At 38.7% G+C, this 19,871-nt stretch overlaps 4 protein-coding genes across 5 annotated transcripts; 2 read left to right on the top strand and 2 right to left on the bottom strand.

Moving 5' to 3' along the window:
- Positions 1–1,791: 1,791 nt before the first annotated feature.
- Positions 1,792–7,035, bottom strand: rnf170 (ring finger protein 170). Its single transcript, XM_085413746.1, has 7 exons — positions 6,825–7,035; positions 5,996–6,159; positions 5,621–5,696; positions 5,018–5,132; positions 4,694–4,767; positions 3,104–3,235; positions 1,792–2,698 (listed from the first exon to the last, which is right to left on the bottom strand). Exons 2-7 carry the CDS (start codon positions 6,133–6,135, stop codon positions 2,429–2,431), a joined length of 807 nt encoding a protein of 268 aa, XP_085269872.1. The 5' UTR covers positions 6,136–6,159; positions 6,825–7,035; the 3' UTR covers positions 1,792–2,428.
- A 425-nt stretch (positions 7,036–7,460) lies between these two features.
- gpn3 (GPN-loop GTPase 3) lies at positions 7,461–10,871 on the top strand. Its single transcript, XM_085413742.1, has 8 exons — positions 7,461–7,643; positions 7,781–7,889; positions 8,070–8,237; positions 9,414–9,538; positions 9,660–9,775; positions 9,969–10,065; positions 10,174–10,302; positions 10,520–10,871. The coding sequence occupies exons 1-8, from the start codon at positions 7,596–7,598 to the stop codon at positions 10,583–10,585; spliced, it is 858 nt and encodes a 285-aa protein (XP_085269868.1). The 5' UTR covers positions 7,461–7,595; the 3' UTR covers positions 10,586–10,871.
- A 53-nt stretch (positions 10,872–10,924) lies between these two features.
- arpc3 (actin related protein 2/3 complex, subunit 3) lies at positions 10,925–14,207 on the top strand. Its single transcript, XM_085413743.1, has 7 exons — positions 10,925–11,068; positions 11,445–11,544; positions 12,117–12,193; positions 12,621–12,689; positions 12,824–12,950; positions 13,481–13,575; positions 13,973–14,207. The coding sequence occupies exons 1-7, from the start codon at positions 11,063–11,065 to the stop codon at positions 14,033–14,035; spliced, it is 537 nt and encodes a 178-aa protein (XP_085269869.1). The 5' UTR covers positions 10,925–11,062; the 3' UTR covers positions 14,036–14,207.
- Positions 14,208–14,805: 598 nt separating this feature from the next.
- LOC146665932 (ubiquitin-conjugating enzyme E2 G1-like) lies at positions 14,806–18,749 on the bottom strand. Of its 2 annotated transcripts, none has more exons than XM_085413744.1 (6): positions 18,521–18,749; positions 18,039–18,141; positions 17,845–17,942; positions 15,797–15,975; positions 15,510–15,616; positions 14,806–15,257 (listed from the first exon to the last, which is right to left on the bottom strand). In XM_085413744.1, the coding sequence occupies exons 1-5, from the start codon at positions 18,561–18,563 to the stop codon at positions 15,521–15,523; spliced, it is 519 nt and encodes a 172-aa protein (XP_085269870.1). In that variant the 5' UTR covers positions 18,564–18,749; the 3' UTR covers positions 14,806–15,257; positions 15,510–15,520. The 2 variants fall into 2 exon arrangements, with proteins under 2 accessions (XP_085269870.1, XP_085269871.1); XM_085413745.1 differs by having other exon boundaries at positions 15,510–15,620; positions 18,521–18,746.
- Positions 18,750–19,871: the final 1,122 nt, after the last annotated feature.

The raw sequence follows: 19,871 nt of genomic DNA, 5'->3' as shown, positions 1-19,871 counted from the left end.
AAAACAAAACAATCCAAGGAAATTACTTTTTTTTCTGGCAAGCAAAACGGAAGCAGCGCATAAGCTTGGGAAGACATACAGCTGACTCAGTGCTGCGTAAAAGCATAAGTCTAAATGCTTATAGAGAGCACCAGAGGGTACTTCTCACAGTGAGACACCCAGTGGGGTTTAAAAGAAAACTAAGCCAAAATACAGAAAGTTTGTTAATAACTAAGTCCAACATATGATTCAATAACTTGTTCAACTGATGATATTGGTAAATGGTAAAATGGTAAATGGCCTGTATTTATATAGCGCTTTTATTGTTGTTGAGCTGTAGCTCTTAAGGTTTGTTGTAATTTCTTTGAGCATTGCATAGTCTGACCTAGGGGTGGATTTTTGGGGACATCCACTCCTGCGAAAATTGGCAACTGTCTTGAATATTTTTTCACATGTGGATCATTTTTCTTGCTTTCAAATTATCCACACAGAATCAGTCCACACAAAAATGTTGTTGTACATGCACAAAGACAATAAAGGGCTATTCTGTTCTATTGTAAAAAAAAAAGTTGGAGCAGGTCTAACCACACACAAAAAATTCCCATCAAAAGCAACTAATGATTTATAAAAGAAAACCACTTGATTTCTTCATGCAATTGCCACAATTCCATTTAATTTAGATGGAATCCCACTAACCCTGAGAAAATGAGTGCACGTGATATCTTTGAAATTATGTTAATAGATTGTATGAGAGAAGCAGCATTTTTACACATTTCTGACATGCATTTTGGCATGTACACGAAGTCTGTGCACAAAGTGCCCCTTGCATGATGCTTCCAAAATAAAGATTACATCAGGGTGGGACTTCCAAAAAACCTCTCAAATGTAGTTCACCTGGAGCATTACAACATATGCTGCTGTCTCTGGCTTTAGTTTAAACTGAAAGGGACACTAGTGGAGCAGTACTCAAGTATGACACATACTGGTATGTGGGCACACCCTAAAACAAGACATTCCATGAGGTAGCTGCTGGTCTCCTTTTTTGGTAATCTAAATCTCTGAAATACAGTGAAATTTACAGTTAACCTGCTCCTTTTACTATGCCTACCATGACAAGCTTATCAAACATTGGCTTGAATCCCCAGAAACCAAATAGCCTGGACTCATTGCTCAAAAAGTAACCATGGTTACACAGTAACTTTGAGGGAAAAGGGCAGATAATGAAGTCTCCCTCTCTGGCTCCACTAGACAACACTACCTATTTAAGTAATCACAACTAAAAAAAAATAAAAATAATAAAAGAAGTTGAGGTGGAGATATTTACTGTGCACCAGTCAGAAGTTCAAGCTGGATTTACACTTGAACAGTTTGGTAATCCCCCATTTATTTATATCCTCAGTAAAACACATTTTGTATAGAACATTAATTTAATTTGAACATAAATAAGACTTTAATACATTTCAAAATCTGACAGATTGAGAGACTCTGACGTTCTGAAAAGCTCTGTAGTGCGTGAAGCTGAACTGACACTGACAAACTGATTAAGATCCTGAAATGTGAAGAAGAAGAAAAAAGAAAAAAAAAAAGAGAATCCTTAAAATAATCTTTGAACATTGAAACATGACATTAACATTCATTACTTGAGTGAGCTGATGATTAAAAATGAACTTTAATCAGTTCTTTCTTTTCTTGAAAAACAAAGTCATCTCTAACTGAGAAATCATCATCAGACTGGTTGGTGTTGTTCACTATATTTTCACGTGGGTAAGCCCAGGAAAGTTCGAAGCATGTTAGAATGGATGAATAAATCTAGACGTTTCCAGGTGAAAAACTTTAGTGATTTTGACACAAACATTGGTTTCAAGTCATGGTTATGCAGGTTACAGATCACTGAAATATGGGCGTAACTATAAATGAATAAAGCAGGTTCTAATAACCCCATTAACAGGGTTCTTGTAACACACCTTTGCTTGTCAACTGACAACCCAAATGTAGACTGTTGACTTTAAATCCATTTAATAAAGACATTACAGTTTTACACGATTGTCTCCATAATGATGACATACACATTAACCAAATGCCCGTTCATGGCACTGTTGACTATTTAGTTAAGGTTGGAAACTGACAGGCAAGAAAGACTTTCCTGACTGACCTCAGTGCCTGACTCCAAGTAGATTTTTACATTGCATCCTTATATTCTGCTTCTGTTGGTACTGACTCATATGACCTTAGAATCTTGAATGGTAAATTCTATATACAGAGTCAATATTGAGAGTACTTTTTTTTGCTAACCCATCTCCTGTGATAAAATAACATCCAAGGCTTCAGAGAGAGAGAGAGAGCGAGAGCAAAATCTGTATTATCGACTAACTGCTCTTTGAACATTTATTCCGTTTTTTTGCACGTCCTCAGATGTTGACTTCACTCTTCCCGAGGCTTTTGAGAAGGCCTAGCCGTTCAGTCTCTGAGTAACCACCTCTCTGTACATGATAGAGATGTACACAAAGAGAAGTAGGATTACAAAGAAATCGTCCATGAATCCCAGAAGACCAAAGAGCGCTTCGGGAAGGATGTCGAGCGGAGAGGCCAGGTAGGTGATTGCCCCAATGAGGCAGAGAAGAATTCGAATCCTGAACATCCAGAAGAGGCCACCCACAGTAAACATCTCTCTAAAGGCGTGACGAAGCAGAGTGGGCACATCCCGCAGCCTGTCCATAAACTGAGGTAAACCACAGAAACAAAGTTGTCAATAATAACTCACGTTTATCTCATTTAAGGTAGTATCATATCGGCCATTTCATGGATGGCTGCAAATTTTAAACCCCTCTCTTTCGCATGTCTCCCATGATAGACTTGCAGAGAGAGCAAACATCCACTTCTTTAACAACTTTCCTAACTTTTGTATCAAGAATATAACTGTTGTTGGGTTTCAGACTATGACTCACAGAGACAAAGAAGGAGTTATACAATGGAGAAGTCCGCAGCTCCCAAGACCAAAGGAGACAGATCAGGTCATAATCAGATGAGCACCCCCCCTTAAAATATAACCATATTCTGGGTTGTACAGAATGAATATTCGAACTTAAAGCCCCAATCTAAATAAATATCACTGTGAAATACTCACAGATCTCGGCTGGCCGGAAAACCTGCGGTTGTAATCATTGATATCTCTTAATATTAGCTGAGGTTCAGCTTCCCCATCCTGTACCCTCTGAGGACCAGCGTGCTCATGAAATAGTGGAAAGAGCAATGTTACCTGGAATTATAAGAAAAAAAAAATTAAAGATATTTTTAAGAAGGATACCAATACTGATATTGATGATAATCACATACATCGGTTGACATATATACACTTTTTTTTTTGGGGGGGGGGGGGGGGGCTTTGTTGCCAGTACAACAGCAAAACTGCTGAGAGAGATTGGGATCAGAGGACAGGCACAACGGCAGGCTATAAGAGAATTAGCTAACACTGCTGAGAGGACCAGTCACAGGCTATGGCTACAAAGGGCTGACATCACTTGGGCAGCTAAGGCAGTCAGCTAACTGCGATACACATGCCAAGGATTGATCACCACGACCAATCCTTGGCATGAGGCAGGCCCACCACGGGCCTGCCTCAACAGGGGGCGTCGAAAGAGTAAAACATAACATTAAAAGTTTTGCTGGTTGACTGCTACAGCTGTCTCAGGGCCTCCTGGGGACTGTGCAGTTAACTTCATGGTAGTACTAACTAAAAAGAAGAATGAAAAACGTTCCACTCTTCTCCCCTCTGCTCTTCTTCCCTTTTCTGGTAGGCAGTGGGGAGGTAGAGCGCACAGCCAGATCCGGCGGGGAGGTGTGGGAAGCCAGATCGGGCGCCTCCTTCCAGCTCTCCTCTCTGCTCTCTCCTATCTTATCTCATCTTACTCCTCTCTGTCACCTTTTCTGTCCCTTTGAAGAAATGAGGCTCCATAAATGCTAAAGAGGTAAGTATTTCTCAGTTGTAGTGAATAGATAGAAAATAAACTGTAGAAAATTAAACAGGAGAAAGAAGGAGAGAAAAACAATTTTAACATAAATCATTGACACACTCCAGGGCCTGATCAACCCTGGCAGGGCCTCCTTGGATGAGGAGTCTAGTGATAATGGCCGAAACACCCGATGAATCCAAGGTCCACTACGGACGATGTGTCGCAAATTTAACAATTTAGATCAGATCTCTAATCCCTAAACCTAAGCAGGGGAAATGGCAGGCTAGCTTGGGTAAAAGAAGGCACACGACGATGTGTGCTGCTGGTAATGTTTCTGCGCTGCTTTCTTCATAACAGCCATCCTTCAAGATTTTCTCCATTAAAAGCAATGCATTGTCTGGGATTGTAACATCTAGTCCTTTACTGAAACATTAGAGGCATAGATAACAGTTTTCCCCAAAATTTGCCATGTGTTTTTCTTTTTTCTTTTTATGTACTCATTTATAGTTATATCGGCCAGTTGATATTATAAATCAACTGGGTGGTAATATATATATATATGTAGAGCAGTGACAGGTCACACAGCACCGCTCTGACTGACACATCACTTATTCCATTTAACACTCATTTCCAACAACTGTGACAGTAGCTAAACGCCTAAAAAGAATTAAGGTATTTTTGTGCATTCAAAGATATGAATACAGAACAGCTGGCAACTTATGAATATCCCTAGTGTGCATTTTAACAAGTACTGAAAGACTCACCATTTGTCTGCAGATGGGGCAGTTAATAGCTCCCAGCCAGGTGCCGTACCTCCAGTAGGCTATGATGCAGGAGCCTGTGTAAGAATACAGGATATGGCACATGAGTAAAACTAAAGCACAAAAAAAAAAAAAGAAAAAAGAATTTTTTTTTTTTTTACTTCAAATGATGTTTTCCTTGATGTGCATATTTTCAAATAATGTCAACATTTGTAGAAATTTTGTACTTTTTGTACTACTTTTTTAGTAATGAAATAAGCGATTAAAAGAATGAAATCATATTGTTTTGTTTAGTGCACATTACTGAAATCTGTACAATAATCTCACCACAGAAAAGGTGTCCACAATTGGTTTCCACAGGCAGAACAGCCTGCTGTAAACATACAGGACACGACATGTCTGTGTAATACTGCTGCCTGGCTTCAGCCTGGGGATTTTCATCCTGCAAAATGAAATCAAAAGCATACAAATTAAAACGTTTAGCACATTTGTTATAACAGAGCGCACAATTTTGAGAGTCATTCCCTCCAAATGAACAATAAAAATTATAAACCATTTACTAGCTGTAAAAGAATATTAATATTTATCTATAATCAGCCCTTTTGCAACTTCCTGTTGTGACTTGACAATTTAAACCTTTTCAGTTCCTTCTTCTGGACTTTTGCCAGTTCTAGAGCCAAAACTAATTGCTTCTTTTAAATTTCAGAGATATAAATATAAATTTTAGAGGTTGCTTTCTTAAGATAACATAGAAATTAAACACCAACAAAATAATAGTTTTAGTAAAGGATGACATCCTCCAAATTAAAATATAATCCTCAAAACTCTGCTTTTCTGAGTTTGAAATGTTCAGGCGATGTTTCAAACCACTCAAAGGATTCCAAGTAATACGTAGGGCTAAAAAGGCTAGAGCTGCGCTTGCGTCTTTACCTGCTCGGTCTGGAGCTGTTGTCGGACGGCTCTAACATGCTCCTGATTCTCAGGATGAATATTTTGCTGCTCTTGTCTGCAAATGTCAAAGGATGATTTGGCAATCAGATGTTTGTCAGCGTAAACTATGAAACAGAGCATGACAATGCAAATCCAAGACAGTGAGCTAAGTTTTAATACACTAACTGCCTGTGAACACAGTAATGAAACGGTAACACTGATGAACTTCATCATCAGTGTTACGAGTAGCCCTAAAGTGCAATATTCTACATGATTACAACCCTCAGATATATGCATATATTATCGGTCCTGAACACCTGTCATCCAAAGAAAAAGAAAACGGCACTTTCCTTTTATTAAACAACAATTGCTTACCTGCAGAGGAGAGTGAGGAGGCCTGCAAGGAAGGCGACACTGAGCACCACCACAAATAAGACCTGGTTGCTGACACCTTCAATGAGAGTGTCCTCATCTTGGATCAAGTAGTCCAAGTCCCCATGCTGACCGTCCTCCATCACCCACACTCATAGCCTACAACTCTGGAAAACAGAGGGGGAGAAGAAAAAAAAGATCACTAATTACAATTTTAAATGTTAGTAAAAGCTATATAATTTAACGGACTATGAGGTTCCACTAATGTATTCCCAAGTCTGTGAATGTCACAAATCTGTGGGTTTACGGAATTAAGCTGCGAACTTAAAGGCTTGTTTTTAAGTGACCTGTTAGCAATAGCAGCGATCAGTCCATTCTTACCAAAACGTTACAAAAATAGGGTAGCGACACTTTATATCTAGTCTACTAGCCTACTTGTCCCTGCATGTAGCATTCTTCCGTTCACTGTGTTGCTATTATCAGCTAGCAACGCCCGCTTGCCAAGTTTAGCGCTGGCGTAGATTAGCTTTTAACACATTAATGAGCACCGCTACTGTTGGTAATGACAGTGCGTGGCTTTTGGAAGTTCCTCCACCATAGACAATATTGAGCCCTGTAGTTATTTATGTACCAGTGAAAGAAGGACAGCTTCTCTCTTTAAGTCTGAGCTCTTACGGGACATTTAACGACTCTTTGACGACAGGCTTAGCAGGGCCGCCTTAAGTTATAGCAAAAGAGTGTGGCACAGAGCATAATGAAGCTAATACTGTTTACGTAACGTGCAAAGTAATTTGAAACGTTTTGCAAGACGGACTATGATGAAAGAGCTCACCTGATAATAAGAAGTCCACCTCCAGTCGGTAAGCTCTTTCCAAAAGCTTCACCTATCCGCTCCATCCACTCTATCGAGACATTTCCCTCCCCAATTATGACAGCTTTTAGAGGCTCAGTCAAATTAGGAGACCAGGAGCAATCGCTTGCGTGTTGTTGCTCTTGCTTGGCATGCCGATGGTAATGTTTCGGTTTGCAACGACTTCCTTTCCTTCTTATTCTCTTAGAGGTATGCAGGTTAGAAGCTACGACGACAGAATGCTGCCCCCTAGTGTTTAGTAATGACGTTATCTTTGTACTTTATCCTTTATCCCATTATTTTTTTGTTTTATTTTACATAAATTAAACATATTATACAAAGAGAGAGTAATTTCTGAAATTATTTAACTGCTCAGAAAAATAGTTTTAGCTTTTTAATGTATGTATTCTCCTACGTTTATTTAACTTCATTATTTATGAGAGACTTGTATTCTGTCTCTACTGACGGAAATGTCTTACCTTAAATAGAAAGACGTCTTCATATAGTGTATAACTTAACAATTAAATTTCTTAGTAATGATCCAAGCTTGTTAACCACGCTTTGACCAATAGGTGGCAGAAGTGCTAATACAATGTAGATGTTTCTTACAAGAAGACGAAGAAGAAAAAGAAGGAGAAGGAGAAGCACAAGCACCACCACCGCTAGTGCATCAATATTACGAACAGTTCTACGAAGCTACTTTTGGCGACAAAAAGGACCCAGTTTTACACAGCTCTCTTTAACTGAGGCACAATGCCTCGTTATGCACAGCTAGTGATGGGTCCCGCGGGTAGCGGTAAGGTAAGTTATCACTCATTCAGTTAAACTTGTTGAAATACCTTGTTGTGCTATTCGGCTAATGCTAAGGCATGAAGTTGTCTTGTGTTCAACACAGACTGCATCTGCTTTTTGTTTACTGGAGTTCATTTTCATTTCAGAGTACCTACTGCTCCACCATGGTCCAGCATTCAGAGACCTTAAACCGTTCGGTTCAGGTGGTCAATTTGGACCCAGCAGCTGAGCACTTTGATTACCCTGTCATGGCAGGTAAATGCAGCATAGTTTTAGTTTATATGACATAGTAGTGTCCATAGAAGAGAGGAAGATACGATTAACCCTGATAAATGGCTTTTAATTAGGCTCTAACATTAATTCTTGCTTTAGTATTTAGCATATAGGAGTTATTTTACACAACCCACATGGTAACTTTATTATGTTTGCTCTCAGACATTCGTGAGCTTATTCAGGTGGATGACGTGATGGAGGACGAGTCTTTAAGATTTGGCCCAAACGGAGGTCTGGTTTTCTGCATGGAGTACTTCGCAAACAACTTTGATTGGCTGGAGGAAAGCCTGGGCCACGTGGAAGATGACTACATATTATTTGACTGTCCAGGTAAATGTTTCAAAGAGGGTATGTTGAAGCCAGACTTCCGTTAGCTTCAGCACAGTGCAGTTGTTTGTGCTGGAGTGTGGATGGGATTCAACATATCCTGGGCACTGTTATTTGTTAATTTTGTTAAAATCACCAAAATAGATTTACACTCATGACCACTTACCCTCAAAATTACCTTAATTCCTTATGGCATACATTCAACACGGTGAATTTCTTATAGACTTTGGACCATACTGACACGATAGCATCACAAAATTGCTGCAGATTTGTCAGTTTGTTTGAGATGCCAAAACGTTGATTTTGGCCATCTGAGACTGAAGAAGGCACTTGGATGAGTGATATAATGTTTCTCCCACTGAAAGTGCTATGGTTTTGATGGACAGGATCAATGTTTTGGGATTTCATTACCTGGATGATTGAGCATGCAGCGAGACATAGTTTGAGATGATTTTGAGCTTTGTAGTATGACAAATTATCCTACTAGAAGCAACAGTCAGAAGATGGGTTTACTGTGATCATAAGGTAGTCAGCAGCAATACTCAGGTAGGCTGTGGGGTTTAAATTATGTTTTCTTGAACCTTTGCAAATTATAGCCTCAGTTTCCTGGTCATAGTTGACAGTAGTGGCACCTGGTGTGGTGTTCTGCTGCTGTAGCCTATCCGATTCAAGGTTCAACATGTTGTGCATTCAGAGATGTTCTTCTGTAAACCTAGGTTGTAATGAATATGAGTTTACTCTTGCCTTCATATTAGCTTTAAACAGTCTGGTCTTTCTCCTCATACATGAACAAGAATTCTCACCCAGAGAAGTGGCGCTCTTTTTTTTTCTTTTTTTTTCTGGACTGTTGTCTGTAAACCCTACGGATGGTTGTTGATGGCTGTTTGGGGAAAATCCCAGCAGATCAGTTTCAGAAATACTCAGACCAGCCCGTCTGGCATCAATAACCATACCATATTTCCCTTTTCTGATGCTTGCTTTAAACTTCAGCATATTGAACGTGTCTGTATGCTTAAATGTAGTTGAGCTGCTGCCATTAGAGAGTAACAAACCTATTGAATTGGCAGATGAGTGTATATATCATTATTTCAGTCTTGGAACAAGGTATGTTATCGTTGGAAAAGTGGTTGTCCGTGTGTGCCTCATAGAACTGGTGTGAAGCGTGGCTTCTCTTTACAGGGCAGATTGAGCTGTACACACACCTTCCTGTAATGAAGCAGCTGGTGGAGCAGCTCCAGCAGTGGGAGTTTCGGGTTTGTGGAGTTTTCCTTGTTGACTCGCAGTTCATGGTGGAGTCTTTTAAGGTAACAGTCTCACAGTGTCTTCCTCTGATTTATTTGATTTTCCTTTTTTAACTTCATTTCTGTACAAACACAAACATAATGTAATAGTGAGAGCACACCTTTTACTTGTCTCCTACTGTAGTTTATCTCTGGAGTCATGGCTGCCCTCAGTGCTATGGTGTCATTAGAGATTCCTCAGGTAAACATCATGACAAAAATGGATCTGCTTAGCCCCAAAGCAAAGAAGGAGATTGAAAAGTAAGTTTCATATGAATTGACAATGTTAAGTGCACACAAAATCTACAAAAGTAATTCCCTTTGTCGTCTGTACTAGGACTAGATTAATGTTTTCTTTTCATGTTATTCAAAACCTGAACATGTTTGAAGACACAATTCTTAGTTTTAATTTGCTTACATTTTTATGCATTGCATTTTTTTTTTTTTTATAAAGATACCTGGACCCGGACATGTACTCGATGATGGAAGACGGCTCCAACACAATCAGAAGCAAAAAGTTCAAGAAGCTAACCAAAGCTATTTGTGGTCTCGTAAGTAAAGGCCTTGATTTGGTACTGCATCATGTTTATGACCAGATTGATATTTTTATTAATATATTTGTCTGTTTTTAATGAGACAGTATCTGTTTGTGTATCTAGATTGATGACTACAGTATAGTAAGATTCCTCCCTTTTGACCGCACTGATGAAGAAGGTATTAACATAGTACTGCAACACATTGACTTCTCAATACAGTACGGAGAGGACCTGGAGTTTAAGGAGCCAAAGGTGAAGAAACAGCACAACCCACCCACCCCAATTAAACACAACTGGAAAAAAATAAATATATATATATATATATAATAAATATATATTTATATAATAAATATACTGTGTGTGTGTGTGTGTGTGTGTGTGTGTGTGTGTGTGTGTGTGTGTGAGATGCATTATATAGCTTTTCATGATCAACCAGTTTTTTTTTGTTCTGTACCTTGTTTTCCTACAGGAGGTTGAGGAACAGCCTGCTAACCTAAATTATGACGACATTTTTCAAGACAAAGCGAACAGCTGAGGCGGAGTACGGCCAATCCTGCAAATACAGACTTTGTGTAGCAAGACTGGCAAAGGAGTTCCAATCGGACTGTTTGTTGTAACTGGATGGATACCGAGAAATGGACACGTGAAGAAGATTGTGGATATCATAAATAATGTTTCATGTTTTTTTTTTTTTTTTTTTGTTTGTTTTGATGAAAATGAAGCTATTCATTTAAAAGTATATTTTAAAACAGTGGTTTGATGCATTTAAATGCTTAGCAGTTATTAAAAAATATTGCTATTATATTTTTTTGAATAAAATGCAACGCAAAATACACGTTTTGCCGCCCGTGTGATGTAAAGTGTTTATTTAGCGCCCCCGGCTGGTTGATACGCCACATGACACGTGGCCACTTCCTGTAAAGCCGAAGGGTGGGACAGCACGGAAGCAGCATCTTGCAAGTGTTGGAATATTTCTGTCGCTGAGCAGTTGGACTGATATTTATCATTCAACATGCCGGTGAGTAAAAATAAGAAGGAACACACTATTATTGACGAGCAGAGAACTTTACTGCTAGGTTTAGAGCAGAAATATTGCGCTGAAATCCCACTGAGTAGGAAAAAAGGGGCCTCCGAGTTAACGTTAGCATAGTTCGCTAATTACCTAACCATTTGGGTCGCAATTTAACGATGTTTGACATGTCAGAAAGCGCAAATTCGCGTTTGATGCTTTGTTGCAAATAGGTTTTAGCACGCTGCCTATACTACTTCTTATTATTTGGTTCTACGGTAACATAACTATTAAACCAGGCTAGCATAGTAGCAATGATGCTATCTGGCAGAAATGTTCCCAAAGATATCAGGTGACAGCAACTTTTTCTTTTAATATTTTTCAGGCGTATCACTCAAACCTGATGGCCACCGAAACGAGGCTGGTGGGGAACATGGCTTTGCTCCCCGTCAAAACTCAGTTTAAAGGACCAGCCAGAGGAGACGGTAAGGCTATGCGATATATTTTACTTGTGTAATATTTATCGAGTATATTTTACTCGATAATGTCCTTCACATAACGCATATCAATTGTAGTGAAGTCTATAGTAGTGTTTTTTGATTTGGTTAAGTCATTTTTAGGCAATGGGTTGTATCTTGTTATGACCCCTACTGTATTTCCTGATACATGCATCAGATACACTTCCTTATATGGTGTAAAAAGCTCACCCTCAACTTCTAACTTCTTCATTAGAGTCTATGAGCACTTCTGTAATAAAACGGTGCATTTTGTAGTGTCTACTCCACCTAAATGTTCATTTCAGTCTTCCATGGTGTTGTGGGTTTGACAGGTTCAGTGCTATTGAATAATAAAGTTATTATATTTTGTGATTGGGTGATTCTAGTTGCTTGTTAGCAGCTCATAAATCAAGAATGGAGCTCTGCTGGTAGCAAAAAAGGCCTGCATGGCCAAAACGGGAAATGACATTTTAACAGTGACACATACATATGCACATGCACAAATACTGAATTTAGAGCCATAAATTTGTTGATTTCTTCTTTGCTTTTTTAAATTTTAGGCGTAGATTCTGATATTATTGACGAGGCTATCTACTACTTCAAGGCCAATGTTTTCTTCAAGAACTATGAAATCAAGGTAAGCAATTCATTGACATTTGCACTGTTTTGATTGCATGTGTTCCATGTTTAAGGAGACCAAAATAGTCATAAACCTTAGGGTGGTTTTGCTGTATTTGTGCCCCCACCATTGTATCAACATATAATTTTTTTTTTTTTTTTTTTTTTAAGTAGCTTAATAAGTTTTATTTGAATAAGGAGGCAGGTATGCACCTCACTGGTGCCCCTTTTCCTCTATGTTTTCTCTTACTCTCTGGAGCAGCTGAGCACTTGGTTTTTCCACATGCCCTGGCTTGCCTCTTCCTGTGATTGCAAACAGTGCAATCTTTTCATAGTTTGCATAGTTTAGGCTGTTCAATTCTGAGACCTAACTACTACAAATTACAGTAACCTCAATGCTTTATATAAATTTTTCAAAAATGTGTGTGTACATGTGTTTCTTTCAGAATGAGGCAGACAGGACACTGATCTATGTCACACTCTATATTTCTGAATGCCTAAAGAAACTACAGAAGGTAAATTGAAATCCCCACAAAGGGCTTAATGCAGTTTCATCACTTGTAGCAATGAGCTACTTAAATATATATATTCAAGTAGGTGACCAGAAAACATAATCAAACTATTTCCATTGGGATATGTGGCTCTACAGTGCAGCTCCAGGAGCCAGGGAGAAAAGGAGATGTACACTCTGGGCATCACAAACTTTCCCATTCCTGGAGAACCTGGCTTCCCCCTTAATGCTATGTATGTCAAACCTGCAAACAAGCAAGAGGAAGGTAAGAAGCCACAAGCTAGGATTAGTACATGTTTGTCTGCCTTAGGGTGTTTATCAGTAAATAAGTAAAAACAAACTTGACATTTCACCATATTTATACCAACTGGTTATGTTGTTTCAATTCCCTGACTCTGAATTAGACTGGTTCCTTTGTACACCTCTTATATTTCAAGGTAAAAATAGAAATGCTGACCTTTAAGCTTTAGGGGTCTGGGGCTGAAAATGTTGTTTTATACTTATGTGATTATCATTTATAAAGTACCAACTGTTACACATGAAACTAATGGAATTCCACCCTATTTAAAAACTCCTGAAAATATCGAGTTATTTTACTGAACTCCATATCCAAGTGAATCCTCTCAGATCTTTTACAGCAATCTTACTCCTAAATCTAAATGCCTGGATCTCTTTTTTTTTGTACAGTATATTATGTGGAAGGTCGACTACTAAAGCCATGCCTTCCTGCTGTTAAACAGTAGTTGTTGCTGTCTGTGGCTGGACTGATAATATTTGCTCTTCATCCTTCTTTAGAGACTATGAGGGCCTACCTCCAGCAGCTCCGACAGGAGACTGGCTTGAGGCTATGCGATCGTGTGTTTGACCCCCAGACAGATAAACCCAGCAAGGTAAGTCTGGCATGTCCAAAGTGATTGGCTGTTGCGGTCTGTGAACATGACAAGGGAAATGTCTCAGGGCTAATGCACCCCTTGTTCCTTAATTACTGTGTCTGATGCATCCAGTAGGATTTAAGTTGCAATACAGAAAAGAACTTGCATAGCTCATATTTGGATCAGAGGCGAACGAAAATTAACTGTTGTTCCTGTCTTGATTTCCTGCCTCCTTTATCTGATTTATACAACTTAATATCAAATCTAGGTCACCACACAGCTAACCCAGGAGGGATACAGGCTCAAATGCTAGATTTAAGCTGCTTTCTACAATCTAAATATGTGCAGGTTTCAGCAGTTAACACTGAAACGTGTCCTTTTGACTGAAAAGTTTACCAACTTTTTCTTCTTTCAGTGGTGGGTTTGCTTCGTCAAGAAGCAGTTCATGAACAAAAGCCTGTCAGCCCCTGGACAGTGAGCAACTAGGACTGCAGTTTTCTACACTTGCAAGATGGATTTTTGGGTGGGGTGGTAAAGGAGGGTCTGCTTTTGTGTTAAGATTTTATACAGTTTATGTTCAAGCATGTCTTCACTTGTTGATTATATTGAGCTGGTGCTTAATTCAATAAAGCAATTATGGAGACACGAAACTAGTGCAGTTATTGCCGTTTAGTTTTTAACCAAATGTGCCACTAGGTGTGAAGGAAAACTTCAGTGACTTGAGGTCTGTTTAAGGATGTGTTGGTGTACAGCGGAGGGAAGAAAAGGTTTCTACAGAAAGAACAGTATCTGCACGACTTTATTCACACTTATATCAATACAACTATATTTCATTTGACATATCCATGCTATTGTAACCATAAAAAAAAAAAAAGCTGTTACATATAAACTTCTGTAAGAGGTATTAAAATAACTGCTGACCTGTGACCTCTTCCATAGGAATGAGAGAATACATTTACTCTACATATGCAATCACAAGGATAGGAAGAAAGTCTGTTAATTTAAAAAAATAATAATAATTAAAATCACGGTTTCTCTTTGGTTTGTATGAGACACCTTTTTTCCTTGAGTTAAAAAAAAAAGGCTCTTAAATGCAGTCCTTGCTGAAGTTAAGGCAGTGTTCAAGTTCACCAACAAAGGAAAGAAGTACCTGAGAAAGAGGAAGATGTGTTTCTAGATTTCCATCTGATCAATGACTGCGATTAATGAAAAACTGCATATATAGTGAAATGAGTGGCTCAGTGTTGAAATTGAAGGAAAAAAAAATAACTCGAGCAGTCGACACGCAACAGCTTCACTACAAATAAATAGATTAATATAAACAAGCTTTAGAGAAGGTGCATTTATCCTGGTGCCTTCTCCAAAATCTGATGATTTTTTTCCCCATACACAGAATTTAACATTACACTACTTAAATTATGGAAATCATCCTAAATATTATGTTAATACATTTACTTTGGGGGAAAAAAAACAAAAAAACAAAATAGGAGCAGTGTACTGTCAAATTCCATAAGTATGCAAGCCACACAAAAAGGCTGCACATGTCCTGCTAGTGAAATGCTGATAAAGTGGTAATGATATAAAACTGCAGCATTGATGTTACTGCTGTTCAGCAATATTCATGAAGAAGTTTCTTCACTGGCAAAAAGTTGCAAAGATCTGCCAGCCATCTCCCTCAACGGGCAATCCACATCCAGCTCCTACCCAAGAAAAAAATAAACATTTCAGTTTCTGTTCTAGTTTCATAAGGAAGTAAATCACTATGGTAGAAGGCTATGAATTCAGAGGGCTCTAAAAATCAAACAAACTAACAAAAAAAAAAAATAAATAAATTTGTAATGCATGAACAATAAAGCTTCTTCTTGTCATTACTTAAAATGCAGCTAATGCCAAACTTGCTCAAAGGCAGCCTAGCAGATGTGAAGAGGTTAAATCTGGGTGATTGTACTTACAGAACTGATGATCAGACTGACGCCTTAGTCAAAAGCAGTGTCTTGGCTTTTCCGTACACAACGCGCCACCTTTTTCTTAAAAATTCCTGTAGGATCTTCTCTCCACTCTTTCTGCCGGGTATAATAGACAGTGATTGTATACAGTGTCATTTACTCCCTCCATCACTTCTTGTTTCTACAGCTTGGCCACACAAGCTGCACAAATCAGAGATGCCTGTAACACGTTTACTTCATTTCTCTTAGAGCTTACACGTTGTCTGAAGCTAGCGGAGAACATGAGCACTTACAGCTGCATCCACATTGGCAGGAGAATCTACATTGGGATCTGCCAGCATGGAGATGACACTGATCATGATGGTCTCCACTGTATGGATCGGTAGCCAGCGCTCCTCAGGCTTCTCGTAGCCGTACTTGTCCTCACCAGGTTCGTGCAGAATGGAAATGCAAACTTCGCCATTTTTTGCCACTGGCATAAAAGAAAACAGGAAAATAAACAGACTGTTACAGTGCTGCAGATATAAAATAAAAGGTAAAAGCTCATTAAGGGACTTTTACCACAAGTGGTGTGGTATAGGCTTATTCCATACCACTTGTGGTAAAAGTGGCTCATGTCATACCACTTAAAAGTACACGATTGATGGATCTATTGATCCTCACCCTACTGATATAGTTAACATACACAGACTACCAACTGAAGAAGCAATCATAATAGCAAAATAATGATAATAAAAGCAAAACATGTTTCTTCTTAAAGTGTTATTGGTTATGTATTTAATGTCATTTAAAGAATTTTTTCCAGATTCACAATTTATTTATTTTATAAAATGAAAATTTGAGTAATTTAATTATAAATATAATTAGTTTTTGTCCCAAGTACAATCCACATTATTACTTAAAAAGCAGATTTACCATTCCTTCACTCTGGTATCACTCAATTTCAATCATTTCAACTAAACATTAATTGTGTTATGTATATATGATGAAACCAATCAGCCAGCTGAGAGACATAATCTGTCTAGCGTGTATTGAATCAGCCCTGGGACCCAAAACATGTCACCTAGAACGGGCAAAGGAGACATCCTGGAAGAGAATAGCAGCTCTACTCTGAGGCCCTCACTCCATTTCTAAGGCTGAAAGATGACACCATTCGGAGAAAACTCATTTCCATCACTTGCACTTGTGATCTTATTCTTTCAGTCACTACTCAGAGCTTGTGACCACAGGTGAGAGTAAGGACATAGATCAGTCGGTAAACAGACAGACTCACTTTTACACTAGTCTCCTCACCACAACGAACCAGTACAGCACCCACACTGCTGCCAAGACTGCACCAATCTGCCTGTCACTTTCCCAACTCCTCTCTCTTGAGAACAAAACCCAGATATACTTGAACTCCTCGACTTGGTGCAGCAACTTGTCCCCTACCCAGAGTGGGCACTCTCTTCCAGCTGTGAACCGTGGCCTCAGACCTAGAGGTGCTGATTCTCATCTCGACTGCAAACCACTCGGGTGTAACCTGAAAGTCATTTCTCAATGTAGCCAACAAAACCATATCTTCTGCAAGAAGCTGAGACAAAAGACCCGATATCCTCCGTCAATTAGCTGTGTCTAGAAATTCTCCCCATAAAACGAGTCTGTGACAAATAAAAGCCTTGGCGGAGACCAACACCCACTGAGATCGAGTCTGATTTAATGCTGGGAATGCAAACAACTAAAAACACCTAAAGCTAAATGATTACTACAAGTAGTTATAATACACAGTTTGCCTCTTGCTTTGCTCAGGGCATGCTGGCATGTCACAGAAGCAAACAGTTGCTACTTTCCCATCTGTGTTTTGGGAGCAAAGTAAACATCTTTTTTTTTTTATGTAGGTCTTCCAGTCCAGTGTTGGACAGCCACATCAGGTGTTTTCACTGTGATTTAGTGGTCATTAAAATGTGTTCAGAAATTGCAAAATGATGATGATTAATCTTGTAAATCACACACGCTGCTCTCCGGTATATAAGCTGCATTTATAGGGTAAAGGTAGTGGTATCGGCAATGCTGGCCCTGTATTTGCTTCATATCTGATCAATACCAAAATCTGCAGTATTGCACAGCACTACTGTACATACCCGAGTGTTAAGCTAAGGCTTATATATTTTTAAAACTCATAATTCTTGTATTTTTTAATAATATAAATTACCATCTAAGCCATTGGCTGTGATTAGAAGTAATGTTTGCATAATCATAACCACAATTTAAGACAGCCCCCCCCCAAAAGAAAAATGCTAATTTTCTATCCTTTGATGTAGAATACATAAAGAGGAAGAGGTTCTGAGATGCTTGCTCTTACCATTTGGATGCCAGATTTCAGTGGCGAACTTCATCTTAGGAGGCTTCAAAGGATAGTCGCGAGGAAATGTTAAGATAGCTTTGAAGAAACCTCCTTCACTGAAAATGAGAAAGAGGATGGTGTTAACAAGACCAGCTTTAGCTTCAGATGGATATAAATCCATTAGTTAAGATCAATAAACAAGAATCACTCACTATAATGTGTCTTGAGGTCCAATAACGACCACTTCCCATTGATAGATGTTATCATCGTCCACGAGCCCGGCAGAAAAGCCGTCCACTGGGTTCTTGATCAGTTCTGCAGATTCAAAGTGATCAAACGTGTTTAAACTCACCACACTGTGTGTTTCGAATAACATCAAGTAGACATGGAGAGAGTAAGCACATGTAATGAATGGGGGTGTACTGACTTTTAAATAGTAGCTGTTGAGCAATAGCAGCTAGCCTTAGTCATATGTCCGCTAACAGCTGTGTGACACGCTATCTACGCGCGACACGTGCATTACAACTACATTTTCAAGCTTTTATATATAAAACACACAGGTCACATATGACAAACACTGCTACTACTAAACAACAACCAAACGAAACACGTCTGCTTCTCACTTGTGACTGACAATAAAACAAAGTGAAATGCTAGTGTCCACAGACTTAGCAGCAACAGTTAGCTAACTTACCTGATAATTGTTTACGCAATAACAACGAAGACTGTCCCGTCATTTTACAAATGTATGTTTTCGAGTAAGAAGTAACTAACACAAACTAAAGCTGTGGAAACGATTTAAACTACACCGTCCACGTTTCTTCTCTCTCAGACAGCGCCGTCAGTGACTTATAAAAAAAAAGTGGTCTGAGGAAGTAGTGAGCCATTTTTACCCTGAGTCAGATCTCTCAGGCAAATCTTCCTCCCCATGTACGTAGCATACCACAAATGTCAGGGTAAAACTAAGCTAAAACTGTGCTAAAATATTTAATTAAATCGAATAAAAATACAACTGGGTTTTAGAAAAAATGTAACGTAAATTAAATCATGTGCACATGTAATGACAGTTAAACAGCCAAATGCCGTGCATTAAAAAAAAACCAAAAAAACAAAACAAACCTCTGTTATCTGCTAGCTTAAAAAAAAACTATCATTTTACCTCAAATTAACCAGGGAAACATTAAGACTACAGATATTAAAAATCTCCCTAACAAACATATAACTGACTAAAACACTTTGTTTCTCCTTTATGCATATTAATGTATAATAATAACATAATAATAATGATAATAATAATACATTTTAATTATAGGCGCCTTAAAGATCGTCAAGGTCACCTTACATTAGTACAGCAAAATAAAAACATAAGGCCCTATAAATGGTAAATGGCCTGTAGGACCCCAAAGCGCTTCACATATCCAGTCATCCACGCACACATTCACACACTGGTGATGGCAAGCTACATTGTAGCCACAGCCACCCTGGGGCGCGCTGACGGAGGCGAGGCTGCCGGACACTGGCGCCACCGGGCCCTCTAATCACTACCAGTAGGCAACGGGTGAAGTGTCTCGTCCAAGGACACAACAACCGAGACTGTCCAAGCCGGGGCTCGAACCGGCAACCTTCAAATTACAAGGCGAACTCCCAACTCTTGAGCCACGATTGCCACGGCTATATATATATAAACCCTCTGATGTATAACCTTTACTGTTAAGAGATATACAGTATGCATAAAAGCAACCCACAAACCTGTTAGATAATTTATCCTCATACCTGCTTGAGATTTAAGACATTATTAAGTACAGGTAAGTATGATAAAGTCCTGTTTGCTGTTGCATCACTCACTATACACTTTTACAGACACTACACAACAGTATGGGCAAAGTTGACAACTTAGCACTAAATATATTGACACAAAGAACTTTAGAAATTTATATTCTAAATAATATATTCATACAATAAAAAATATTCTCAGCCTTATTTTGATATGAAATTTTTTAAATAAAAATCTTAATGCTCAACAAGAAAAAAATTAGCATGGATTT

Source organism: Rhamphochromis longiceps, linkage group LG7 (genome assembly GCF_057381845.1).
Source record: "Rhamphochromis longiceps isolate RC_006_pf linkage group LG7, R_longiceps_female_GT1.1, whole genome shotgun sequence".
Lineage (NCBI taxonomy): Eukaryota > Metazoa > Chordata > Actinopteri > Cichliformes > Cichlidae > Rhamphochromis > Rhamphochromis longiceps.
This window is presented reverse-complemented; position numbering and strand designations above follow the sequence as displayed.